Here is a 26,407-nt window from a genome sequence, read left to right on the forward strand (position 1 = left end):
CTGGGCTTTAGAGCCCAGACAGCCGAGGCGCAGGAACCGCACGCACCTGCCGCCCGCGCCTAGTGTCATACGCCCCGCTCTCCCGCCTCGGGGAAACAGGCGAGACCCCCGCAGTTAGTGCCGCAAAAACTGTGCGTGTACTTTCGATTCCGGTCCTCCGCATCCCCCACCCACGGCTGCATGGCTGTAATATCCGGCAGCTCTCCCGCTTCCAAAGGGAACAAGCGGTTTCCTGAGAAGCCAGACGCAGGCGGAGCGCCTGAGGGGCGAGGGAGAGCGGCTGAGAACTTGTCCCCTGACTGCAGTGCCCGCGCCACGTAAGTTCGCTCCTAAACTTGGTTTTGCGGGCACGTTTTGGTGAACAAACTAACAAGAACAGCACAGGCCCAAGCGCAAGCTCCGCGCTGCCCCGGGAAGGCGGCGGGAGGCCGGCGCGGGGAGCTTAGCTTCAGCCGCTCAGCGAGTCCCGTGGACCCGGGCGCCTGCGGGGCGACAGCGCGCGCGCCGCGTCTCTGAGGCATCGTTCCCCCTCAGGCATCACGGGGAGCCGGGCGCGGGAGTACTGGTGCCTGCAGCCCCAGCTGCGGAAGGGGACTAAACCTTTCTGCAGCTGGATGGGGGCACCTCCCCCCACAACCGCCGCGGGGGGCGCTGGGTGGGGTCGCTCCCTCCTGGGGCGTGTCCTGCCTGCCCCCTGCCGGGCGCCGGGAAAACAGCCTGGATGGCCCTTGCGTCACTGACCACTTAAATCCCGGAAAGTTGTCTCCTGTTTATGTTTGTACTATTCACATTTTATATTCCATAGAGACAGCGGAGGTGTATGGAGTTCTTCAGTCTCACGCTAATCGATTGTTAAAAATAATCCTAAAGTTTAAGCGTATTTATCTTGCACTGTTTATAAATAGTGTACTCCATACACAAAGTGTATCAGAATCTTTTTTTTTTTTTAAGATTTTATTTATTTATTTGGCAGAGAGAGAGAGAGAGAGACAGGCAGCGACAGAGGGAACACAGGCAGGGGGAGTGGGAGAGGAAGAAGCAGGCTCATAGCGGAAGAGCCTGATGTGGGGCTCGATCCCATAACGCCGGTTTCACGCCCTGAGCCAAACAAACGCTTAACGACTGAGCCACTCAGGCGTCCCTGTATCAGAATATCTTGTGGTATTTGCTGAAAATATGGATTTTGGACATTTTTAACCGTCCTTCCAGATGATTCTTACAGACAGTAACTTTTGGAAACTATTGACTAACTCCGTCTAATAGAACTATCTCATTCTGCTTATTTAATTTGGATTTAAAATCGTCTTAGCTTGGATACCTCAGTCCTGCTTTGCAGTTAAAAAACAAAACAAAAACCTTTGTAATCTCTTATATTTCTCCCAAAGCTTTTAAAAATATTAAATCCAAGAAAAAAAATCTACAGTTTGTTCTATAGCACAGCAGTAAAACTCTTGCTTTACTCCATTATTTTTTACTCTCTAAAACCTAATGAACTGATTTTTTTTCTGAAGAAAAGGATTTTTAGTTAGCCTAGAATTTTCGGTAATTTACCCCTGACAGAATGTACTGACTCATTGCCTCAGTTGCTAATTACAGAAACAGTACATTAGCCCTTGAAAATTAAAAATAATTCATTGACAGCCTATTCGTTGTTAGCCTATACAGTTATGGATGAAGAAGGAATTATTGTTTTACCCTTAATATTGATAAGAAAATCAAGGCTTGGGGCACTTGGGTGGCTCAGTTGGTTGGGCATCTGCCTTGGGCTCAGGTCATGATCCTGGGGTCCTGGGTGAGTCCTGAGTTGGGCTCCCTGCTCAGGAGGGAGTTTGCTTCTCACTCTCCCTTTGCCCCTCACCCCCCCCCCCCCCGCTCCTGCTCCCTCACTCTCTAAAATAAATAAATAACATTTTTAAAAAAAGAATGAAAGAGAAAATCAAGGCTTACTTGGTTCCTTTTTCAGGGTTTCACAGACAGTAGGTGATTTGAACCTTCTAATTTGATCCTGGTAGCCTCACTCCAGATGCTGTGCTGGGATGCCCCAACATGGCTCTGTGTTCCTTGTGCCTGCTCATTCTGCATTAGTGATCAGGCTCCCTGTCAGCCCTTCCTGTTGTGCCTCTCCTGCCTGTTTTTCCTTCTCATGAGATGTACCCTTTCCTTGGTTGCATCTGTCATTGTCTCCTTCACACTCACATTGACTCCTGGATGAGAGAAGTGTCACTGTCCAAATGGAATTCTGTCTTTTTTGTCTCCTCAGATACTTAGTTTTACTTACATAACAATTACAATGTATGAGGCATGGTTTTAGGTTGTCATAACTATCATGAATTATTTAATACTCCCAATGACCTATAATGTAGTTAGTATTACCATTTTATGAGAATACTTACAGAGGCACAAAGAGATTATGAATTTTTTTAGTGGTCAAACAGCTAGTAAAGAATGGATCCAGTATAGGAACCCAGGCAGTCAGGCTGTAAACACAGTATGTGATGGTGCCTCTCTTCACTTGTCACTCTTGTTCCTGTTCTAGTTTTATTCCTACTGGAGCTCACCCCCTATATTACCAATGCCTTCAGGCAGCTTTGTATTATAAGCCAAAAGGCCATGGGTGTTTGCCATGCAATTAATAATTTTTTGTTTCTCACAAGAAATAAATGGACAGTGTCTAATTTCACAAAATGTAGAGGCAACATAGAATGTTGAGAAGTGTATGAAAAAGCATTCTTTATCCTGAAGTTATGCTTAGTTGCTCTTTAATATTTCATTTAGTGTCTCAAATGAGGTAAGAGAGATGTTACATGTCAGCATTCGTCTGTCCTAGATGATGCAGGATTGTGCTTAGGTATTGTACAGACTCACAACAATGGTACAGGAAGCAGATGCTCAGTTGTGCAGAGGGAGCTCAGCTTTGACTTGTGGACTAACCTTTGGGGCACCTTTGAGCCTGAGGGTGTCTTCCACTTGGGCTCTAGTACTGCCTGAATGACTGTAAAAGAAACCTCTCCTTGGATGGAGAGCTGGAAATAGTGTAGAACACTGTTGCTCAGCATTGTCATAGAGAAAATAAAGGGACAAAGCTCCATGACTGTCTCTGTCTCTTTATCTCATGAAATGCTCTAGTCACTGAGAGAAAAATATTCAAACTTTCCCAGATGTGGGACTCTGTCAGATCTGGGCAGAATCTCAAACATCCACACTACTGCCTTACTTCTCTGTAAGCCTATAAACAAAAAACATTATAAAGCCTAGAAGTGTCCTTTTCTTCCAGTTTAATAAATTCTGGAACCATATCTTTCACTAGTCACTATAAAGGTATTTCTGTTCTGTTTTAAGAGAGAGGTCCATTTTTCACCATTCTCCTCTCTTGTCACTCAGCTATCCACCCAGGCTCCTTTCCCCAACAGTTCACTGTTCTCATCGAGCTCACTGGTGACCTCCATTTTGTCTCTTTCTACCCTATGTATGAATTCAACCCGAACACCCCATATCCCCATTGCCTGCGTATTTCACACCCTGATAACTTTTCTCCAGAAGCACTCATCATCTTCTAACATTTTATATATTACGTATATCATATAATATGTATATATATGTTTTATATATATAATTTATATATGTAATATATTTTGCTCATTAGAAGTCTTCTCCTAACACGATAAAGCTCCATGAGGCAGGAATTTGTATCCATTTTATTCATTGCTAGATACAGAGCATCTAGAATAATGCCTAGCACATGGCAGGTATACAACATATATATAAGTTAAATTAATGACTATTCACAACCTAAGAATATGTTTAGTCCTTCTCCATGTAAACTCTCCATATATTTAGTCTTGTTGGTCACTTCCTCCTACTGGATACCCACACCACCTACCCTTCTGAGACACCTGGGCTCTTGGAACTCATATTATTTTATGTATCCACGGTGCAGGATGATATAAAAATATCCTTGCTGTTTTGATGCATATACTATAGCCTCTCATATCTAACTTTCCCGATAGACCTTTCTCCTGAGCTGCACATCAATTCGAATGAGCAAATGTTTATGTAGTGCCCAGTAGGTGCTGAGAATTGTGGAGGCCTTACCTCCACTGAACTTACTGTTATGAGATTCAAGTGAACATGACAAAGTGTGGGTTGAATGCTTTACCAGCAGGTAATGCTTGCATTTGGGTCTACACAATTCTATTTTAATGTCTGTGAGTATAGCAGAATTAAATATGTCTAAAAAAATTCAATACCCACTAAAAACATATTTCTATTTTTCTTACTTTTTGACATTTACCCAGCTATCCAAGGTAAAAATCTAGGAGTCACTTTAGATGCCTCTCTCTCATTTTAATCTTCCAAATCATCACACATGCTGTCTCTTCTCATGTTTAACTCTCTCCTGTTGTCATATTTACCAAATTGTGTCTTTTTTTTTTAAAAGATTTTTTTATTTATTTATTCGACAGAGATAGAGACAGCCAGCGAGAGAGGGAACACAAGCAGGGGGAGTGGGAGAGGAAGAAGCAGGCTCATAGCGGAGGAGCCTGATGTGGGGCTCGATCCCAGAACGCCGGGATCACGCCCTGAGCCGAAGGCAGACACTTAACCGCTGTGCCACCCAGGCGCCCCCAAATTGTGTCTTTTGATTCCTTCTTTCAAGCTATATTAGATCACCTTTCTTTTACTTAGACACCATCCCATGCCTATGTCTATCATGGCATTTCTCTACTTATGCTACAATCAGTGATTATTGCCTGTCTTCTCCAATATACCATAAGCTCTTGAAGAATTGTAGTAACTAGAATCGGAGCTGAAATGATCTGTACGTGATCAGTTATCCAGGAGATATCCTTAAAGGAAGGTGACCTAGCCTCCTTCCTCCTTTCTTCTTCTGCTGGATAGAAGGGACATGTGATGATGAGTCAACTTGTACCATAAAGTGGCATCGTTAAAAGATGGCTAAGGAAGAAATACAAGGAACCAGTGCCCCTGATGACTTTGTGAAGTATAATCTTTATCTTTGTACACTTGTGAAAAAGGGTAGTACACCTTTAGCTTTTTAAGGGACGGTTTTCTAGGGCTTTCTGTTGTTCACAGGCGAACCAAAGCCTAGCTGATACAGATTCTAAGGCATTTTGAAGGTTGGGACTCTTACTCATTTTTATATCCCCAGCATTGAGCATGGCATCAGGTTCATCAAATATATAATGAATTAGGTAATGAATTAGGTACTAAGTTAGACTGGATGTCAAAGTTATGCCTTTTACAAAATGTAAGATGAACTGAAGTCTCCTATGAGACATAACACCCTGTAAATAGATGGGTTGTCTGGAAATAGATTGGTGGCTTGATGACTGTGCAGGAATAATAACATCTGTTCAGATCACGCTGTGCATTATAATGGCTTCGTACGTGATGAGTCAATAGAGAACCCTTGCAGTTGCCCCATCAGGAAACTTGTGAGATCACTATTCAACTCCTGCTTTTGCCACTGACTGACCATAAAGCCTCTACCAATCCTTTAGCTGAAATATCTGTACTACTGTTACTTTATCTAGTAAGAAAAGATAAAATTCTTTAACTTCCAGGGATTTTTTAAGGGATTTTTAAAAGATCTATACATAGATGTATGTATCTTTTTATGTATGTACATATCTTTTTTTTCCTTAAAAAAATTCTTACCAAGGTTTTTCATGCAGAGGGATTCCTGAACAAGAACATTATTTTTAGAGAACTGAATGACTGGAGACAAGTATGTGCCATCATCGCTATCACTAGGGATTATGGGCATGTTAGAGGAAGAGATCTGTGATCTGCCAGTGCCAGGCTATATGCTTTTCCCATAAAAATGTACAAAAAAGTAGGAAGTAGATATACACGTTCCTTGAATAACCATTAAAGATGGCTTTGGGATCTTACATTCTACTGAGAGGCTCTTCTGCATTACAGGTCACAATGGCATCTGGATCCACCATGACAGCACCCATTTGTCTAGTGGAAAACCACGGAGAGCAGCTGAATGTGAATCCAGAAGCATTACAGATTCTTGACAAGATTTCTCAACCTGTGGTGGTGGTAGGCATTGTAGGGCTGTATCGGACAGGAAAATCCTACCTGATGAACCGCCTGGCAGGACAGAACCATGGTGAGTATTGTCCTGGGACCAGGGCCATTTGCTTGGAACTAGCGGGAGTGCAGACTGGTCATGCTCCTCTAATGTCATCATCTAATGAACAACCTCAACCCCATTTGTTCATAAAACCTCTTTTCTCCAATAACGAAGTACCATTTTCCAAATTGATATAAATAGAATTAAATTTTTTTCAAATTTTTATTTAAATTCTAGTTAGTTAACATACAATGTAATATTGGCTTCAGGAGTAGAATTCAGTGATTCATCACTTACATACAATACCTGTGCTCATCACAACAAGTGCCCTCTTTAATATCCATCACCTATCTAGCCCATCACCCACCCACCTCCAACCGTCAACCTTCAGTTTGTTCTCTATCTTTAAGAGTCTGTTATGGTTTGTTTCCCTCTCTCTTTTTTTTTCTCCCTCCCATATGTTCGTCTGTTTTGTTTCTTAAATTCCACATATGAGTGAAACAATATGATATCTGTCTTTCTTTGACTTATTTCACTTAGCATAATACACTGTTAGCTCTATCCATGTCCTTGCAAATGGCAAGGAATGGAAGTTTGACTTCTTCCTGGCCTATTCAGATGCCTTTTATTTCTTTGTGTTGTCTGATTGCTGAGGCTAAGACTTCCAGTACTATGTTAAATAATAATGATAAGAGTGTACATCCTTGTCTTCTTCCTGACTGTTGGGGAAAGGCTCTCAGTTTTTCCCCATGAAGGGGTGATAGGATCTTTCATATATGGCCTTTATGATGTTGAAGTATGTTCCATGTATCCCTACTTTATCGAGGGTTTTTATTAAGAAAGGATGCTATATTTTGTCAAATGCTTTTTTTTTGCATTAATTGACAGGATCATATGGTTCTTATCCTCTCTTTTATTAATGTGTGTATCACACTGATTGATTTGTGAATATTGAACCAGCCCTGCAGCCCGGGAATAAATCCCACTTGGTCATGGTAAATAATTCTTTTAATATACTCTTGAATTCAATTTGCTAGTATCTTGTTGAGAATTTTTGCATCCATGTTCATCAAGGATATTGGCCTATAATTTTCCTTTGTAGTGGGGTCTTTGTCTGGTTTTGGAATTAAGGTAATGCTGGTTTGGTAGAATGAGTTTGGAAGTTTTCCTAAATGGAATTAAATTTTATGTATTTTTCGATGTCTTCGGTACTCAACAAGAAGTTTATAAGATTCATCCATTTTTTTAGTATGTAGCTATAATTTCTTTATTTCACTGCATTATAGTATCTTTTATCTTTTATGAACAAAGTTGTCTTAGGTATTGTAATTTTATCCTGATGCATAGGTACACAAATGCAAACTTCTCTTATATAATATACCCTAAAATGGAATTTCTGTGTTAGAGAGGATATGCTTCTTCAGGATTTCCAGATAACATCAATGACTTTTTCAACTCTCTGTTCAAGTTACATGTTTATTAGCAGCAATTAAGAATTCTCACATCCAAAGAAAAATTTTGGACTTTTATGTTTTGATGACTATTTGGTTGTATGTCATGTGCCTCACTATAAATAAGGTTGAGTACCCTTTCACATATTATTTGTCCTTTGTATTTCCTATTTTGTTAAATACCTGTTCAAGTCTTTTTAAAAATTGTAATTGGGTTGTCTTGTTTAGTTCTTACTGATTTTTAGGAGAATCTGCCTCTGGCCCCATTAGTCATTAGTCATTTCTTTCTTTCTTTTTTTTTTTTTTTTTTAAGATTTTATTTATTTATTTATTTGACAGAGATAGAGACAGCCAGCGAGAGAGGGAACACAAGCAGGGGGAGTGGGAGAGGAAGAAGCAGGCTCATAGAGGAGAAGCCTGATGTGGGGCTCGATCCCATAACACCAGGATCACGCCCTGAGCCGAAGGCAGACGCTCAACCGCTGTGCCACCCAGGCGCCCCTAGTCATATCTTTCTATGTAGACCATGCAGCCATTGTTTTCCAAATATCTTACCTCCTCTCTGGCTCAGCACCATTAGGTGCTGAACTTCAGTTCACTAAACTCTAAGGATCCCCATACATCCATGTTGCTTTCTCCTCTTCTCTTGCAGGCTTCGTCCTGGGTTCCACAGTGAGGTCTGAAACCAAGGGCATTTGGATGTGGTGTGTACCCCACCCCTCCAAGCTGAACCACACCCTGGTCCTTCTGGACACTGAAGGTCTAGGTAATATAGAAAGGGTAAGGCAAAGTCATGAGGGAATCTTCTTTGCTCTTGACTCTACTTTTCATTTGCTACCTCAATTCAAATTCTCTTACCTCTTCTTGCAAACTTTAAATCCAAGTATGAAAATGAGAATATATTTTTCCCTGAACTTCTCTGATCAGCTCAAATATTTGGGTATGTAAGAACAACATCTTCTTACTTTTAACAGTTTGATAAACATACAGTTTAATAAATACTTAACCAAACAGCTGAATTCCAGGGTTCTGTGCTAAGTACTACAGACACTGAAGTAAATAGGGCAAATGCCTAGAGCTTAACTGCAGGAAACAACATGTACACAGGGTGATCAGTACAGGGTACCATGCACAGAGTAGGCAACTAATCCAGTCATATGACTTTGAGAAAGCTTCCCAGAAGAAATAATGGCTGAACTGTAACCCATGAGGTCAGTGGGAGCTACCAGTTCAAGCACGTGGAAATGATGGATTTAGAAGTAGGAGCTGTGAAATAGGGTTTCAGTAAAGTAATTTATTTAAATCCTCTTCAGGCAAAGCTTCAGCTATACCAAGAGCATTCATAAAGGGTTTTAGTTCAAGTCTCTGGTTTTGGAGATGACCTCATCTCTGACTTCTATGAAAGAATGACCTTGACCCACTGAAATTATTTTACCTGATATAATCTTGGGTATTTTGTCTTTATAGTATTAAGTGCAACAAATTGTTTTGCCTTCCTATTTTATATTACTCAGCCTATATTCAAAGTAGCATTGGTAAATATCTGGCTTCCATAAATATGGGGAGAGAGTATGCAGAGATTCTGTGCTCAGCTTTGAAGTTCTCAATAGTAACTTCAGTATAAAACCAAAATGATTCTCCTGATGTTGAAATAGAGTGTTATTTGGCCCAAATCCTGCTTTTAAAAAAAAAAAGCAGTCTAAGTTCGATACTTTTAGGGCTAATAAAATAAGGTCTTGAGGAAATAGTTTTTTCCCAAAAATATGAAAACGTTTTTCAGTCTTCCAGATCAAGTCTGGTAGGCATAGAATCTAGATAACTGCATTTGTACAAGGCAACAAAATACACCGTTTTGTAATCTGCTGATGGCAGCAGAACTAATGGCTGACGCTAGAATTGTGGAGTGCTTTGAGATACCTGACTCTATTTTCCTAGTCTTCAAAGAACTTCAGATCTTTCCTTTAATCTTGTTTCCAGCTTCGTCCTCCATATCTGCATCCCTGACTGCTTCAGTCAAACAGAAATAACTCTAACAATTTTTTAGGATCTGTACTTTCTAATAATCCTGACTTGGTAGTGTTAATCCTTCCATCTGCATGATCCCTTCACATCTACATGTCCACAGTCTGTCAGCTTTTTGAAGTGCAACAGTTTTCACCATATGGCCATCATATTCCGGCAGACATAGTCACTTCTTGCTCTGAAGTTACATGGTACTTTTTTCCATGTGAGAGATTATAATCTTGGTCGTATTTATATGTTGACATGTTTATCTGCCCCTTCATAAATTATCTTGAGTACAGGAACTCTCATATAGACCTTTGTATCCATACAACCAAATGCAGTGTCTGGCATTTTATAGGTGCCTAAAGAGTAGTTGTTGAATTTTTTTTGAATAGCATTTGTGTTGCAAATATAGATAATATGAAGAAAAATTTGTTATAGAAATAATTGCTCATATTACTGTATGTCTACTATCATCTAGGCACTGCATTAAACATTTTACCCATATTGACAATGTCATTTACTTCTTTTAATAGCTAAGATACTGAGGCCCTGAGAGGGTACTATATTAACACTAAAAATGAGGTTGGATTTATGATTGTCTTCAAAACATGTGTTCTTTGTCTTAAGATTCAGCAATATATAGTAACAAAATAATGAATGAGTGAATGAATGAATGAATAAGCCTTCTAAGTCCCTTGTCTAATGTGCTTTTTAGATTGACCTTAAGAATGACTCACAGATCTTTGCCCTGACTGTGCTTCTGAGCAGCACCTTGGTCTACAACAGCATGGGCACCATCAACAACCAGGCCCTGGAGCAGCTGCAGTATCCTTCCAGGGATGAAAACACCAAGTTTCATTGAGTTTACAGGAATGGCAACTGAGATGTCATCTTTCCTGTGACTTAACTGTCATGGTTGCAGAAGGGGGTTGGGGGGGGGGGGGCCCAGAATAAAAATTAGTGCTTATAAAATTTATTTCTGTCTGAGATCTGGAAATTGTGGTGTAAAGTACTTCTTCCTTAGCTAGGTTCCCAGCTATGTGACTGAACTATCACAGCTAATCAGGGCAAAGTCGTCCTCAAAGTTCAGTGGGGTAGACGACTCTACAGAGTTTGTGAGTTTCTTTCCAGACTTTATTTGGGCTCTACGAGATTTCACACTGGAAATGAAGATAAATGGACTCTTCATAACTGAAGATGAGTACCTGGAGGATGCCTTGAAGCTGCTTCCAGGTCTCCGAGTATGGCTTAAATGGTGGCAGGTTTTTTAATGGATGGGATCAACTGAGCCCCATCATTCAGCATTTGACCTAAATGTTTATTTGAATTTGGATTGAAGCCAGTGCTAATGATGATTGGGCTTTGTGGATTATTAATACTTTAAAGTCTCTAGCAATTGGAGCTTAAGCTCACTAAAGAAATTCAGGGCCCAGTATTAGATCAGATAATTTAATGCTAATTAATAACATGAAAAAATTTCCAGATTTCAATCAGTGCTATAACTTCTTGAGGCCCACATACTCTAGTGGTTTGTCAAGTGCTCTTCCTGTTCTTTATTGAAAATAAAAAAAAGCTCATCAGATTGGAAATTGCTAAACAAAATCACAATGAAATCAATTACTTATTTTTAAAATGTATTTCAATAGTAATAATAATATAGTAATTGAAACAGTAAAATAGTATATTTTAATAGTTTTATCTGATTAATAGATTATCTGATCTAATATTGGGCCCTGATTTCTTTAATGAGCTTAAGCTCCAATTGCTAGAGATTTTAAAGTAATAAAGTGATAATATTTAATAAATAGATATTACCAGTGCCTATATAGTTATATTCTTCATAGAAAAGATATTTACACACTAACAGGTCCAGAAAAAATGTTGACATATCTTTCCAGTTGTCAGTCCTTCATGTAACCTTTCTTATAACATCATCCTTTTTGCTTTGTAGCCTTATACAATATGCTATTTTTATATTATAAATGTATTACATGTGTTATATTTAGCAAAGTGGATAATGGAAGGGATCTATAGGGAATATCAATTTTTATTTATTCATTAAACAGCTGATATGTGCCACAGAATTGCTCTGTAAGGTCCTATGAAGTCTGAATTGGTCTGATATAGGGAAATGATGAGGTCTCAAATTACATTTAAAGTATACTTCAGAGATTTCAGTTGAAGGAATCTCTAAACATGTTTATGGGGTGATATGTTTTTGGCTTATGCTTATAAAAGTTTTTCTTTACTGACCTGGGTATCATTTATTTCCTTCCTAACATTTTCCCCAGCAAAATGTTATCCTTTTGCTCTGTCATCACTTTAAAGCCCATATTTCATTTTTGATATGGGAATAAGATCAGAAAAGTACTTCTGACCTCTTTTTTAATTGTAGTTGACACATAGTGTTATGTTAGTTACAGGTGTAGAATATAGTGATTTGACAACTCTGTACATTATGCTATGCTTACTGCAAGTGTAGCTCCCATCTGTCACCAGACAACATTGTAATAATATCACTGACTAATCCCATGCTGTACCTTTCATCCCCTTGACTTCTTCATTCCGTAACTGGAGGCCTGTACCTCCTGCTCCCCTTCACCCATTTTCCTCATCTCCCACCCCACCACCATCCTTTCTGCAACCACCAGTTTGTTCTTTGTATTTATGCGCCTCTGACTCTTTTTTTTTTCTTAGTCATTCAATAAACATTTATTAGATACTTAATCCATGGGATCCCATAAAAATGCTAGGGAAACTATCATAAGTTTCTTCACTTGGGCTGAATGCCTCTCCTTCCACTCCTGAAGTACTTCATTGACTGACTCTTAGCTCTGTTCAGAAAGGAATTTTCCTTGACTTCGGTAAATTGGCACAAGATTGATTTGCAAAACTCATGATTAGAATAAAGGAGATTCACAGGCAGAGGAGCTGCAATAATGCAAAGACGCCTGGAAATGAAAGTCCTGACCCCCTTACCTGAAGGCCACTTTTCAGTAATCAGGTTTTTTTCCACCTTTGCAGGAACAAATCCCAAAATCCAGAACTCCAACTTGCCCAGAGAGTGTATCAAGCAGTTCTTTCCAAAACGAAAGTGCTTCATCTTTGACCGGCCTACAAGTGACAGAAATCTCTTATTCCATCTTGAGAAGGTGCCAGAAGACAAGCTAGACAGTACTTTCCAGGAGCAATCAAAGAAATTCTGTACCTATATTTTCAATCATACAAAGACCAAGACCCTAAAAGAGGGAATCATTGTCACTGGGAGCCGTGAGTCACCTTTGTCCCAAAGCATGTCTCTGTGTCAGTGTGTGTGGTGGAGCTTTGATTATACCCTGAATTTGTCAGTAATTTTGTTCACATCTGTGTGTAACTATGGAGAAGCAGATGTTCATGGCAAGAAAAGATATCCATGTGTGTTTATTGATTAAAGTCTCCCTATGTGAGGGTCTGCTGAGACTTAATATATCTCAGGAACCTAATCCACTAATCACAAAAAGGTTAAAGAGAGGACATCCGTATATTGAGGAATCCTATGGGATAACTTCTTGTCTTTAAGGAGAAAGCAGTTATTTTGCAAATTTACATGAGTCAGGCCATAAATAGGAAGCTAGGAGTTCCTGCAAGTCCACTGAGACAGAGAATTATGTGTGTAATCTTATGTGCAGGGCAGGCTTTGTGGGCATGTGACTTAAGCATTCCTGTAGTACCCTGAGTGGAGATGGGCCCGTACTTGCTTTAAGATTCTCTATCCCTGTTGACTTCTCGATCATTTTCAACTAGGAGTTCACATTTTTATTTTGTACCGGGCCACACAAATTATGTAGCTGGTCTTGTCTGTGTCTATTACTTCACCCATATAACCTATTCCTTTTCGTTCTCATTGAATGGGAAACCGTTTTTCCAGTGGTTTCCATGTGCATATTGTATAATTGGTCATTTAAATTGTAATATGATGAAATGGAGAACAATAAAAGAAAGAACAGAAAAACAGTAATGCTGTTAGAAAGGAATAGATTCCCAAGAGGAGAAAATCAAATTTCCTTGTAAATAAGGTGGGGTTTTTTGTGATCTTAGAATGATGCTCCATAAAGACTATAAGCCAATGATTGAGACCTTGGTATTTATCGTCAAATTTCCTGGCTCATTCAGGGCTGAGAACTCTGGTGGTAACCTATGTGGATACTATCAATACTGGAGCAGTGCCTTGCTTAGAGAACGTGGTGACAACTCTGGCTCAGCGTGAGAACTCAGTTGCCGTGCAGAAGGCAGCTGACCACTACAGCAAGCAGATGGTCCAGCGACTGACGCTCCCCACAGACACGCTCCAGGAGCTGCTGGATGTGCATGCAGACTGTGAGAGGGAAGCCATTGCAGTGTTCATGGAGCACTCCTTCAAGGATGAGAAGCGGGAGTTCCAGAAAAAACTCATGGTAATTGTCTTAGCATTTAGCACTCCTGTTTTCTCCCCTTCTGAAATGGTGCTTAGAGCCTATATTTTTGATCAAATTGCTCATCTCTTTATCATGGTCAAATGAGCCTGATTGTTGTGAGACAGGGCTCTATAGGCTATAGATTACCTTTTTACTATAACATAGGCATTTTATTAATTTTCTATTGCTGCATTAAAAATTGCCATGAATTTTCCAGTTTAAAACAGCAAACATGAATATGCTCACCAATCCATAGGTCAGAAGTCTGGCACGGGGTGGTCATGTGCTCTGCTCATGGTATCACAAGGCTAAAAACAAGGTGTCAGCCTGACCAAGTTCTCATCTGCAGGCCTCTGAGGAACCTCCAGTTCATTAACGTTGTTGGCATATCCCATCCCTTGGATTGCAATTTATAAATTCAAGGAAAAAGTTCTGTGCTTGTATCTTCACACACTTGAACCCTTGGGGGAAGGACTCATGAAGGATTCCAAACTCTGTTCAGAGTATTCTTCAGTCATCACTGGGTGTTTGATTTTCTTTGTACACATTTCCATCCACAGCAACCCAAATCCTTTGAGGAAACACTACTTCCATCCACAATTCAACTTTCTGTTGTTCATTGTTGATGGTTGGGTCACTGTTAATCATACTACAGCAGAAGTAAAATTGGAGTTCATGTCTTCCAACCCCATCATTTTTACAGATGATAAGCCTGAATCCAAGAGAGTTAATGCGCTTTCCACAGAGAATAGATCAGAACTAGGACTAAAAGTCTCTTGGAGTGCCTGGGTGGCACAGTTGAGTGTCTGACTCTTTGATTTCAGCTTAGGTCATGATTTCAGGGTTGCGGAATTGGGCTCCCCGTCAGGCTCTGTGTTCAGTGGGGAGCCTGCTGGAGATTCTGTCTCTCTTCCTCTCCCTCTGCCCCTTCCCCAACTTGGATGCATGTTCTCTCTCTCTCAAATAAATAAATCTTTAAAAAAAAAAAAAAAAAAAGAACGAGGACTAAAAGTCTCTTGACTCCTGGTCCATTCCATGTTCTAGTCTACTCATAGATGATCATGATGCTTTTTCTAAGAGACAACATTGGACTTTCCCTCCTAACAGCTTCTTTCTATTGGATTTCTTCATTTCCCTGGCAGGACACCGTAAAGGAAAGAAAGAAAGATTTCTTGCTGCAGAATGAAGATGCTTCTTTCAAATATTCCCAGGCACAGCTTAAGCAACTTTCAGAGCCCCTGATGAAAAGCATTTCAATAGGAACTTTCTGTGTTCCTGGAGGATACCATCTTTACTTAGAAGCAAAGGAAAAGGTTGAATCGGACTATAACCTAGTGCCCAGGAAAGGGGTTAAGGTGAGGAATAAAGAGAGAGGGGTAGTCGTCAGAATCCTAGAGTCAAAGGGTATTTGCTTTTTCTGAAAATCTAAGATTACAGCACCATTTTGAGGGAGAAAGCAGAGCATGGTGATATTGCCACCCTTTTAGTTTTTATCCACAATTAGTTATATATTGTTGAAGAGACCAGAAATATTTCTTCCCAAGAAAGCATGTAGAATTGGGAATTCTGGATTAAAGAGAACAGTTTTTCTTTATCAAACAATGTGATCATTTCTTTGCTGAGTATAGAGGCTACAAAGAGTAAAGACTCTATCTTTGTTCTCAAGATGATATTATGGGAAATGAAGATAAATAATTAGGCAATTGTATGATTATCATCGTTTCATGAACAAATAGTAAAAATAATGGTAATGATTATGATGACAATAACAATAATTATAATAATGGCTGACATATACCACGCATATGGTAAGTAACCCATAGTTAGGTACTTTCGTTGGATTGTCATTTTAATGTTCAGAATATTATTATAATTTAAATACTATAGTTATGCAGTCAAGAAATGTGTTATACAAAGAAGTAAACAAGTTGCCGAAAGTCATACTACCAGCAAGTGGGAGAGCTGGTAGGGCAGCTCAGAGTAATGGGCTATCTTCAAAACTGGAAAGGCAGCTTGGTAAAGCACCCTCGAAAAGGAGTAAGAGATTTAAGATGAAAGTATCCATAAATGTTATCCTAGTTAAGAAAGGGTGTATGGGCATCCTTCCTGTCAGAAAAGAGATTGAGCAAATGTTTGAGAAAACAGGGGGTTCCTGTTCATACATGCGCAGGAGTCTGGTTGGCTGTACCTGGGATAGGTAGTGGAAGGCTTCCCTGGAGAGAAAGATGGAGTGCTAGGAAGGAGGCCACAGGAAGGTTTCAGTTATCACAAAAGAACTCATAATTTATATTGGAGCCATGGAAGGAGAGTTAGTGAGGTATATCTAAGCAAATGCAAAACTTACAAGGCCAGATTTATGACTTTATAGAATGATAATTTCCCTAAAAAGACAAGATCTTTGCTACATGACATGTCTCTGCTCCTTGTTTCTTCAGGCAAATGAAGTTCTCCAGCAGTTCTTACAGAACCAGGTGGCAGTAGAGAACTCCATCCTGCAGGGAGACGCTCTCCTCACTTATCAGGAGAAGGCCCTAGCAGGTATAGGTACAGGGTTGAGCTCATAGCAGAGTGGGTAGGTTCCTGCATTACCTTCAGACAGAGATGAGAGCAAAACCTTCCTGAAACAAAGAGCCTCCTCTCTTTCTGTGGAACGGCACTGCTAAATATAACAATCCGAGTTGTCTTTTTAAATTTGGCAGACAAGGAGGGCCGTCTCGATCACATTCTGAAATATGCTCTTGGTAACCCACGTAATTCAGAGGTTTCTCAGCTACCTTTTCAGTCAGTTTGGTATCTGTGCTGAGGAGGCTAGAATCAGACCTTTTGTTTTCTTCTCTCTCTAAAATATTTGTGGAACAGCTGAGTGGGCTTTGAAGAAGGCAGCTGAGAAGGAAGTGGAGCTGCTAAGCCAGAAATACAAGGAGCAACAGCAAAAACTGGAGGCTCAAGAGAGAAGCTTCAAGGAAAACATAGCCCAACTGAGAGATAAGTTGGAGAGAGAAAGAGAAAACTTTCGGATGGAACAGGAAAAAATGTTGAAGCACAAGCTGAAAGTAAGTCTGCCCAGAGCCTGGGCAGTGCCCAGTGGACAGTGCCGTGGTTCCTCAGGAAGAGGAGGGCCAAAACTAATAAAAATCATGACCCCAGAGAGAATCGTAAAGACATGCTTCATTAAAACTTCAGATCCGTCTGGACCCTGCTGAGGCCCTTAAATCCACAAACTCCAGGGCTTTAATGTATTGTGAGAATTTGTAGTGTGCAGTTAACATCCCTGAGGGTGCCGGGCTGCTGTTTGTGGTGATTGTTAGGGTGATCTCATTGGACCCCAGTTAAATAGGGCCTTAGTCCACTAGTCCTTAGGATTCTTGGTTAAACCATCAAACAGACCTGAAAGAACTCCATCTTATCTTAAAAGTATCAGATTAGACTTGAAATACAGGATTCCTAAAGCTCTAAAATGTGCTACATTTGTTTCCAGATCTGTGTGAGTTATCCTACAAAGCACAGAGGAAAATCATTCTTCAGCTCAACTTGGAACTTGATAACCAGCGTTCTACAGAGGGGCAGCAGTTCCCATTATTTGTTAGACATGTGTGTTCATGCTACCTCAGTGGAACTGAGAAATAATTAGAATTAATCCTGCATCACTCTGAAGGGCATCCCCAGTGTTGGAACTCCTCTCCTGAGGATAGTTCTCAGGTCTGACCTAGTCTGACCCCACCCCACTCTTAGTGAGGTGGTGCTAAAGGAATCGTGGGAAGTTGTAAACCATGATACTCCCACTCTCCAGGACAGTCTCATCAAAGAGCACTCTCGGGTGATAGAATAGTAGACAATGGTGCTTCAGTGCTGAAACTGTTAAAACCTTTCCTCTTGATAATAGAGGATTTTCAAAAGTAGACTCCTTCTCTTTTATAGATCCAAGAAGAACTTCTTAATGAAGGATTTCTAAAGAAATCTGTGAAGTTGCATGCAGAGATACAGCTACTAAAAAAAGAGATTGCTGCAAATAAGGAAGATAAATGTTCGTTGGGTCCATGGATCTTTGATGTGATTGGTAAAATGTTAGATAAAGAAATGCCAGATCCTAGTAAGTTGCCTGGTGTGGGGATGAAGATTCTGGGCTCATAATGACTTAGGTCCAGAATTCCTTTTAGGGATTAATAAAATGAGGGGTTTTGTGATGCTGTGACTTACTTTGGAAGCATGTGTCATATTAGTTTCTTCTAACAAAAGTTTAAAGAAAAACCGTGATTACTCAAGTGTGACATACAAAAGTCAGACTTAATTTTGATCAAATTAAAGAAATAGTAAACAAGATTGTAAAAGAGAAGTGTAAGAAAATGTTAAATTTGCAGTTGTAGCAAAACAAACAAAATACTGCAAAATAAAATCAGCAGACCTGATTGTTGCTTTCTTCTCTCTCTAAGACGTCTGTGGAACAGCTGAACAGGCTAAGGAGGAGGCAGCTGAGAAGGAAGTGGAGCTGCTAAGCCAGAAATACAAGGAGCAACAGCAAAAACTGGAGGCTCAAGAGAGAAGCTTCAAGGAAAACATAGCCCAACTGAGAGATAAGTTGGAGAGAGATAGAGAAAACCTTCAGAGGGAGCAGGAAAAAATGTTGAAGCACAAGCTAAAGGTAAGTCTGCCCAGAGCCTGGGCAGTGCCCAGTGGACAGTGCCGTGGTTCCTCAGGAAGAGGAGGGCCAAAACTAATAAAAATCATGAACCCAGGTGGAATCATAAAGACCTATGATTCATTTAATGCCTCAGATCCATCTGGATCCTGCTGAGATCTTTAAATCCACAAGACGCTAGCACTTTCTGTAATGTTGGTCGTTGAAGTGAACAAATGGCATCCCCAGATTGCTAGGCTGCTATTTGTAGTGACTATAGTATGTTTTCATAATGCCTGGAGTGAGTAGGAAGTTAGTCCTATAGTCCTTAGGATATTAGTACAACCATCAGATATATCTAAAATGGATATACTGGGTCTGAAAGTATCAGATTATACCTGATATGAAATACAGAATCCTGAAAGCCGTATAACTTGCTGCATTTATTTCCAGATCTGTGTGAGTTACTCTATAAAGTATAAGGGAATAGTCTTCCTTATTCCAACATGCAGCTTGACAGCCCTTTTTCTACACTTTGTTAGCAATTCCCATTTTTTGTAGGTGGGTGTGGCCATGCTACCTAGAACTGAGAATTAGTTAGGATCAAACCTACATTCTCTCCCAAAAGGCATCATTAGAATTGGAACACATTTCTGTGATAGTTCTCAGTCTTGACTTAGCTCTCACATTTCCCCACCCTCAGTGAGATGATCCTGAGCAAATATTAGGAAGTTATGAGCCATAGAGTCCTACCATCAGGGTCAAAACATGGAAATACTGAAAAACCCTATCAAAGAGCATTACAATAGAGAAGTAGATGGATATGCTTAGCTTAGCTACTAGTGTTAAATACAAAACCCAGCTTGATAACTGGAAATTTTCAAAAGTGAACTCTCCCTTTTATAAGTCCAAGAAAAAATGCTTATTGAAGGATTTAAAATTCTGAGATCACAAATGGAATAGGCTCAGAATTCCTGCCTAGGAAATTATGAAATGAGGCTCCTTTTGTTATGCTGTGACTCATTTTTGAGGTATATGTGTCATGTTACTTTCATTTAACAAAAATTTAAAACTAAAAAGTGATTATCTAAATATATAAAGGCCTTACACAGAAAAGACAAGCTTACTATTGATTAAATTAATTTGAAGAACTGAGAAGCAGGTTAAAAGATACAGTGGAAAAAAAGACCAAATTTGCAGTAGCATCAAAACTAATATGATACTGCAGAATAAAATTATCATCAAGTATGTAGAATTTATACAAAGAAAGTTTTTAAAATATGATGCAAAAATTGACAGAAATTAAAATATCAATATTATTTAATATGTTAATTTAATTTGATCCAAAACATATGTCAAACATTATTTTTCAGAAAGTAGAAAAATTAATTCTAAAGTTTTTATGGTAAAGCCACAAGCAAAAATATCCAGTGCAATCCTGAAAAAGAGACAAATGAGAGGGGAACTAGCTCTAGCCACATGTTAAAACATCCCAACAATTAGCATTGTGGTACTAACATCTGAATATTGAAACAGTCAAAAAACAGACTTAAAAAGTCGGTGCAGGGGCGCCTGGGTGGCACAGTCGTTAAGCGTCTGCCTTCAGCTCGGGGCGTGATCCCGGCGTTCTGGGATCGAGCCCCATATGGGGCTCCTCCGCTAGGAGCCTGCTTCTTCCTCTCCCACTCCCCCTGCTTGTGTTCCCTCTCTCACTGGCTGTCTCTCTGTCAAATAAATAAATAAAATCTTAAAAAAAAAAAAAAGTCGGTGCAAAGTCATGAGGAAAGTGAGCAGATGATAATTTAGGCATTTTCTTTTGTGAAGGAACATGGAATATTCAACAAAGGATGTTTGAACTATAGGTAGCCATCTGAAAAAGAAAAGTTAAGGTCTTCTTTACATGTTATACCAAGTAAATTTCAGATGGTTCAAAGATATAAACATGAAAAAATTATACCATAAAATTAAATAATAGGGGGGAGTTAAAAAAAATAATATTCAAGTAGGTAGAACTTATTCTAAGTATGACATAATGGAAATAAATAAAATATATTTTAATTTTTTTTTCTCTGAGTATAGTTGACGCATGATGTTACATTAGTTTCAGGTGTACAATATCATGATTTTTCAAGTTTACACATTGTGCTATCTTCACTGCAAGTGTAGCTAGCATCTGTCACCATACATTGCCATTACAATATCATTGACTATATTCCCTATGTTGTGCCTTTTATTCCCCTGACTTACTCATTCTGTAACTGGAAGCCTGTATCTCCCACTCCCCTTCACTCTAGTAACTATCAGTTTGTTTTCTGTATTTTACAGGTCTGGTTCTGCTTTTTGTTTGTTTATTCATCTGGTTTTTTTTTAGATTCTACTTAGGAGTGAAATCAAATCAAAACCACAATGAGGTATCACCTCACACCTGTCAGAATGGCTAAAATAAAAAAGACAAGAAATAACAAGTGTTGGCAATGATATAGAGAAAAAAGAACCCTCATACACAGTTGGTGGGAATGTAAATTGCTACAAGCACTATGGAAACAATATGGAAACAAAATTCTCAAAAAATTGAGAATAGAAATACCATATGATCCAATAATTCTACTTCAGAGTATTTACCCAAAAAAACAAAAACACTAATTCATAAAGTTATATGCCCCCTATGTTCTTGCGGCATTATTTACAATAGCCAAGATATGGAAGCAATGTAAGTGTCATTGATAGATGAATGGATAAGGAAGTTGTGGTGTATACACACACACATATACCTACAATGGACTATTACACAGCCATTAAAAAGGATGTGCTATTTGCGATAACCTGGATGGACCTAGAGGGTATTAAGCTAAGTGAAATAAGTCAGGTTAAGATAGATAAAAGAAAATAGTGATAAATTCAACTATCTAAGAAAAAATGTTCTTCATAGAAAAACATAAGCATATATGTTGGCTAATTGAATTTAAAACAAACAAAAAATAAAAAAGGAAAATACGAACAAAGTAAAAATACAAATGGCAAAATGAGGAATACATTTTAATATATATCAGAAAAAATGATATAATTTCTTTAAGCCAATTTCTTTTTCTCACTGCTTAAAAGAAGCAGTGAGAAAAAGAACAACCCTGTCCCCCAAATGGATAAATATGTTAGAAGAAATGAAATATGTTCAACTTTACTAATAAGAAGTGATGTGCAAAATAAAGTTATGAGGCTCCTGTTTCATCTCTAAGGTTAGCAAAGAAAAACACATTTGATCCTAGGTTGCCAAGGATTTGGAGAAATAGAAAATCTCCCATATTTTCTAGTAAGTGGAAATTAGAATAATTATATATCAAGGTATTAAATGCACATACTTTTGATCCAGCAAGTTCATATTTAGGAACTTATCTTATAGACTTAATTGTCCATATGCCAAATGTCATCCATACTAGGATGTATGTTGTAGCACTTGTGTATGGCAAAAAATTAGAAAAAAATATCATCGGGTACTGGTGATAGAAATCATGGGGCATTTGTACAAAAGAATATTCTAGAGTCACTACAATGGAAGGGAAAACCCTATTTGTACTAATATGAGAAAATCTCCAGATTTAGCATAAAGTGAAAAAACAAAGATGCAGACAGTATACATAGTTGCTACTAGTAAATTTAAATACAGTGAATATATACATCTATTTTATCTGTCTCACGAAAAATATAGAATAAACTAGTAACTACGGTCACAACTGAGGATGGACGTAGGTAGTTGATGTGAGGCTTGAGTGGATGGCTAACTTTACATCATATATCCTCCTCCATGCCTCTTACATTTTGTAGAGTATATATTTTTACATATTTAGAAATGAAGACATAAAATTACTTAAAACCAAAATAATAATACATAGAAAGGGAACATTTAATGACAAGATAGGAGTGTTCATGCTTCTTGAAACAGCATACCTCAGTGTAATAGGAAGAGTCTGCTGATTACAACCAGAAACTAGAAACCATAAGATATGCATCCTAATCTTGTTTTAATTCTGACCTTTCAGTATTCTAATTTCTTTTCTTTTTTTACTGAGGTACAGTTGACATATGACATTATATTAGTTTTGGGTGTACAACATAATGACTCAGTATTTGTGTACACTGGGAAATGATCACCACAAGTCTAGTTACTGTCCCTCACCATGCAAATTTATAATTCTTTTTCTTGCGATGAGAACTTTTAAGATTACTCTCTTGGCAACTTTGAAATACATACTACAATATTATTGATGGCCATTTGTATGTCGTCTTTGGAGAAGTGTCTGTTCATGTCTTCTGCCCATTTCTTGACTGAATTATTTGTTTTTTGGGTATTGAGTTTGATACATTCTTAAAGATCTTGGATACCAGCCCTTTATCTGCTATATCATTTGCAAATATCTTCTCCATTCCGTAGGTTACCTTTTAGTTTTGTTGACTGTTTCCTTTGCCGTGCAGAAGCTTTTTATCTTGGTGAAATCCCAGTAGTTCATTTTTCCTTTTGTTTCCCTTGCCTTTAGAGACATGTCTTGGAAGAAGTTGCTGCGGCCGAGGTCGAACAGATGACTGCCTGTGTTCTTCTTTAGGATTTTGATGGATTCCTGCCTCACATTTAGGTCTGTCATCCATTTTGAGTTTATCGTTGTGTATGGTGTAAAAGAATGGTCCTGTTTCATTTTTCTGCATGTGGCTGTCCAATTTTCCCAACATCATTTATTGAAGAGACTGGTTTTTTTTTTTCCATTGGATAGTCTTTCCTGCTTTGTTGAAGGTTAGTTGACCATAGAGTCGAGGGTTCATTTCTGGAATCTTTGTCCTGTTTCACTGATCTGTATGTCTGTTTTTGTGCCAGTACCATGCTGTCTTGATGATCACAGCTTTGTTATGTAGCTTGAAGTCAGGCATTGTGATGCCCCCACCTTTGGTTTTCTTTTTCAACATTCCCCTGGCCATTCAGGGTCTTTTCCCTTCCAAATTTTAGGATTGTTTGTTCCAGCTCTGTGAAAAATGTCAATGGTATTTTGATAGGAATTACATTGAATGTGTAGATTGCTCTGGGCAGCATAGGCATTTTAACAATTTTTATTAACAGACACATGAAAAAATGCTCAACATCGTTTGCCATCAGGGAAATACAAATCAAAACTACAAGATACCACCTTACACCAGTTAGAATGGCTAAAATTAACAAGACAGGAAACAACAAATGTTGGCGAGGATATGGAGAAAGGGGAACCCTCTTACAAATGTTGGTGGGAATGCAAGCTGGCACAGCCACTCTGGAAAACAGTATGGAGGTTCCTCAAGATGTTAAAAATAGAGCTACCCTATGACCCAGCAATTGCACTACTGGGTATTTACCCCAAAGATACAGATGTAGTGAAAAGAAGGGGCAATGCACCCCAATGTTCATAGCAGCAATGTCCACAGTAGCCAAACTGTGGAAGGAGCCAAGATGTCCTCCAACAGATGAATGGATAAAGAAGATGTGGTTCATATATACAGTGGAATATTACTCAGCCATCAGAAAGGATGAATACCTACCATTTACATTGACATGGATGGAACTGGAGGCCGTTATGCTAAGTGAAATAAGTCAAGCAGAGAAAGACAATTATCATATGGTTTTACTCATGTGGAATATAAGGAACAGCACAGAGAATCATAAGGGAAGGAAGGTAAAACTAAATGGGAAGAAATCGGAGACAAACCATGAAAGACTGGACTCTGGGAAACAAACAGAGCTGCGGAAAGGGAGGTGGATGGAGTAAGGGGTAACTGGGTGATGGGCATTAAGGAGGGCATGTGATGTGATGAACACTGGGTGGTATATGCAACTAATGAATCATTGAACAATACATCAAAAACTAATGTTATGTTGGCTAATTGAATTTAAATAAAATATTGATGATAGTCACTATGCTACATCTAATTTTTTTTTTTTTTAAGATTTTATTTATTTATTCGACAGAGATAGAGACAGCCAGCGAGAGAGGGAGCACAAGCAGGGGGAGTGGGAGAGGAAGAAGCAGGCTCATAGCGGAGGAGCCTGATGTGGGGCTCGATCCCAGAACGCCGGGATCACGCCCTGAGCCGAAGGCAGATGCTTAACCGCTGTGCCACCCAGGCGCCCCTACATCTAATTTTTTTTTATCTTCAGTCACTTGGGAAGTTTGCTGGAATGCCTCTAAGTTCCAACCCCGTGCTTATAAAGGGGGTGAATTAGAAGAAAATTTTCCTTCAGAATCAACTAGATTTTTCTGGAATTCCTTTCCAGCTGCCTCATGCTTTAGAATATGATATAGCTGGAATGAGCTACTTACAATTTTGCAAGGTGCACATATTATCTTTGGACTCTGGGCCTTTGTATATAGTATGCAGACTTATTAAAACAACTCTGCTCCTTACCACATTCTCATTATTTGCTAGCTTCTATCCCTATTCAAGGTCTCCTATTTTCCTGACTTCCTAAGGCTTGATGATATATTCCTCTTCTGTGTATTGTCACCCCTATCAGAACACTTTTTATATAATTGTGAAATTAAAATGACCTATTTACAGCTGTCCTACCTCCTCTCTCTTGATCTCAGGTACTTGGTCTTCTTCATCTTATCTTTAGCTCCCACCCAGCACAAAGCCCACCACATAAACACCAGGTGTTCAAAAAGTGATAGAATAAATATGGGAGGTGCCATCCTTTAGGACCGCAGTTTACCATGTTTTCACTGTATTAGCTTCTGTCTAGAGTTCTCAAAAGGAAGGATGCAGTTTTAGGAACTAGTGAAGAAGGGCCTCCTTGAGGCAGGAAGGACATGCCTGCCCATCTGAACCTGGTGCCCTGTTCTCTCTGCAGGACTGGACAGTCTACGTGCTCTGTGTTCCTCAGACTTCTTCCTGTGACAGTTACCGGAAAAGCAGTCATCACATTAGACTCAGAGGCCAATTATGACATTTAAATCGTTTTTTAAAATGCCAGAATACTACGCACCTCTCATTCTACTATAGTTTTTTTATCAGTTCAGTCTACTTCTGCTGAAATAAAATGATGCTGTTTGTTTCCACTGCATTTATTACTAATAAAAAAATGTTAAAATGAAAAAATATTCATACTCAATTCTCCAGTGGCTCTCATCCTTCCCTCTTGCCCACACAACTCCCGATCCATTTCCTCAGGGCCAGTTCAAAACCAAGCCTGTTCACTGGCATTTTCACAGAAAACGACCAGTGCCAGAGATGTAGAGAAGATTAGATGAGGGCCACAGTACTGTCCAGGTTCCACCCAAAGGTTGGCAGGCTAGAGATTCACAGAATTCAGACAAAAGGGCTGGTGGCCTCACAATGATGTAGTCTAACTAAAGTGGGCTGGAGAGGAGATAGGGTGACTGTGAGAGGCGTTAGAGGACATCTCGTGGGCTTGTGTCAAACCCAGAAAAACCGACAGTAGTAGAATGGGGAGACCGGGAAGGCAGTCTTGTGAAAAGTTTCACAATTCTCCCATGTTGAGAGGTGCAGAAAATCTAGAGGGCCCCAAGAGCCTCATTTGTTTTGGCAGAAAAACTTACCGTAGTGTTGGGAAGTCACAAAGATGCCGTGGACACTGAGAAAGGCTGCGTACAGGGGGATGCACAGTTTCACAAGGTGCAGTTATCCCAGAGCAGTGGGGATCATGCTACTGATGCAGAAACTATGAAATCCAAAGCAGGGAGAGTGGCCTTTCAGGGAGTGACTCTGCATTCGTCATCCATACTTGACCCAATGTCAACTTAGTTTCACAGAGCAACTGGCA

The 26,407-nt window shown here is 39.3% G+C and overlaps 1 protein-coding gene across 23 annotated transcripts; it reads left to right on the plus strand.

The window, feature by feature from the left end:
- Nucleotides 1-25,722, plus strand: LOC125280883 (guanylate-binding protein 6-like). Of its 23 annotated transcripts, none has more exons than XM_048220311.2 (14): nt 1-317; nt 5,947-6,142; nt 8,210-8,337; nt 10,280-10,389; nt 10,601-10,797; nt 12,589-12,834; nt 13,717-13,997; nt 15,140-15,352; nt 16,433-16,535; nt 16,857-17,050; nt 17,916-18,021; nt 18,428-18,636; nt 23,142-23,237; nt 25,475-25,722. In XM_048220311.2, the coding sequence occupies exons 2-13, from the start codon at nt 5,953-5,955 to the stop codon at nt 23,205-23,207; spliced, it is 2,043 nt and encodes a 680-aa protein (XP_048076268.1). In that variant the 5' UTR covers nt 1-317; nt 5,947-5,952; the 3' UTR covers nt 23,208-23,237; nt 25,475-25,722. The 23 variants fall into 23 exon arrangements, with proteins under 23 accessions (XP_048076268.1, XP_057166474.1, XP_048076266.1 ...); XM_048220309.2 differs by having other exon boundaries at nt 15-317; nt 17,916-18,087; XM_048220310.2 differs by having other exon boundaries at nt 15-317; nt 17,916-18,054.
- Nucleotides 25,723-26,407: the final 685 nt, after the last annotated feature.

Source organism: Ursus arctos, unplaced genomic scaffold, assembly GCF_023065955.2.
Source record: "Ursus arctos isolate Adak ecotype North America unplaced genomic scaffold, UrsArc2.0 scaffold_12, whole genome shotgun sequence".
In the NCBI taxonomy this organism is placed as follows: Eukaryota; Metazoa; Chordata; class Mammalia; order Carnivora; family Ursidae; genus Ursus; species Ursus arctos.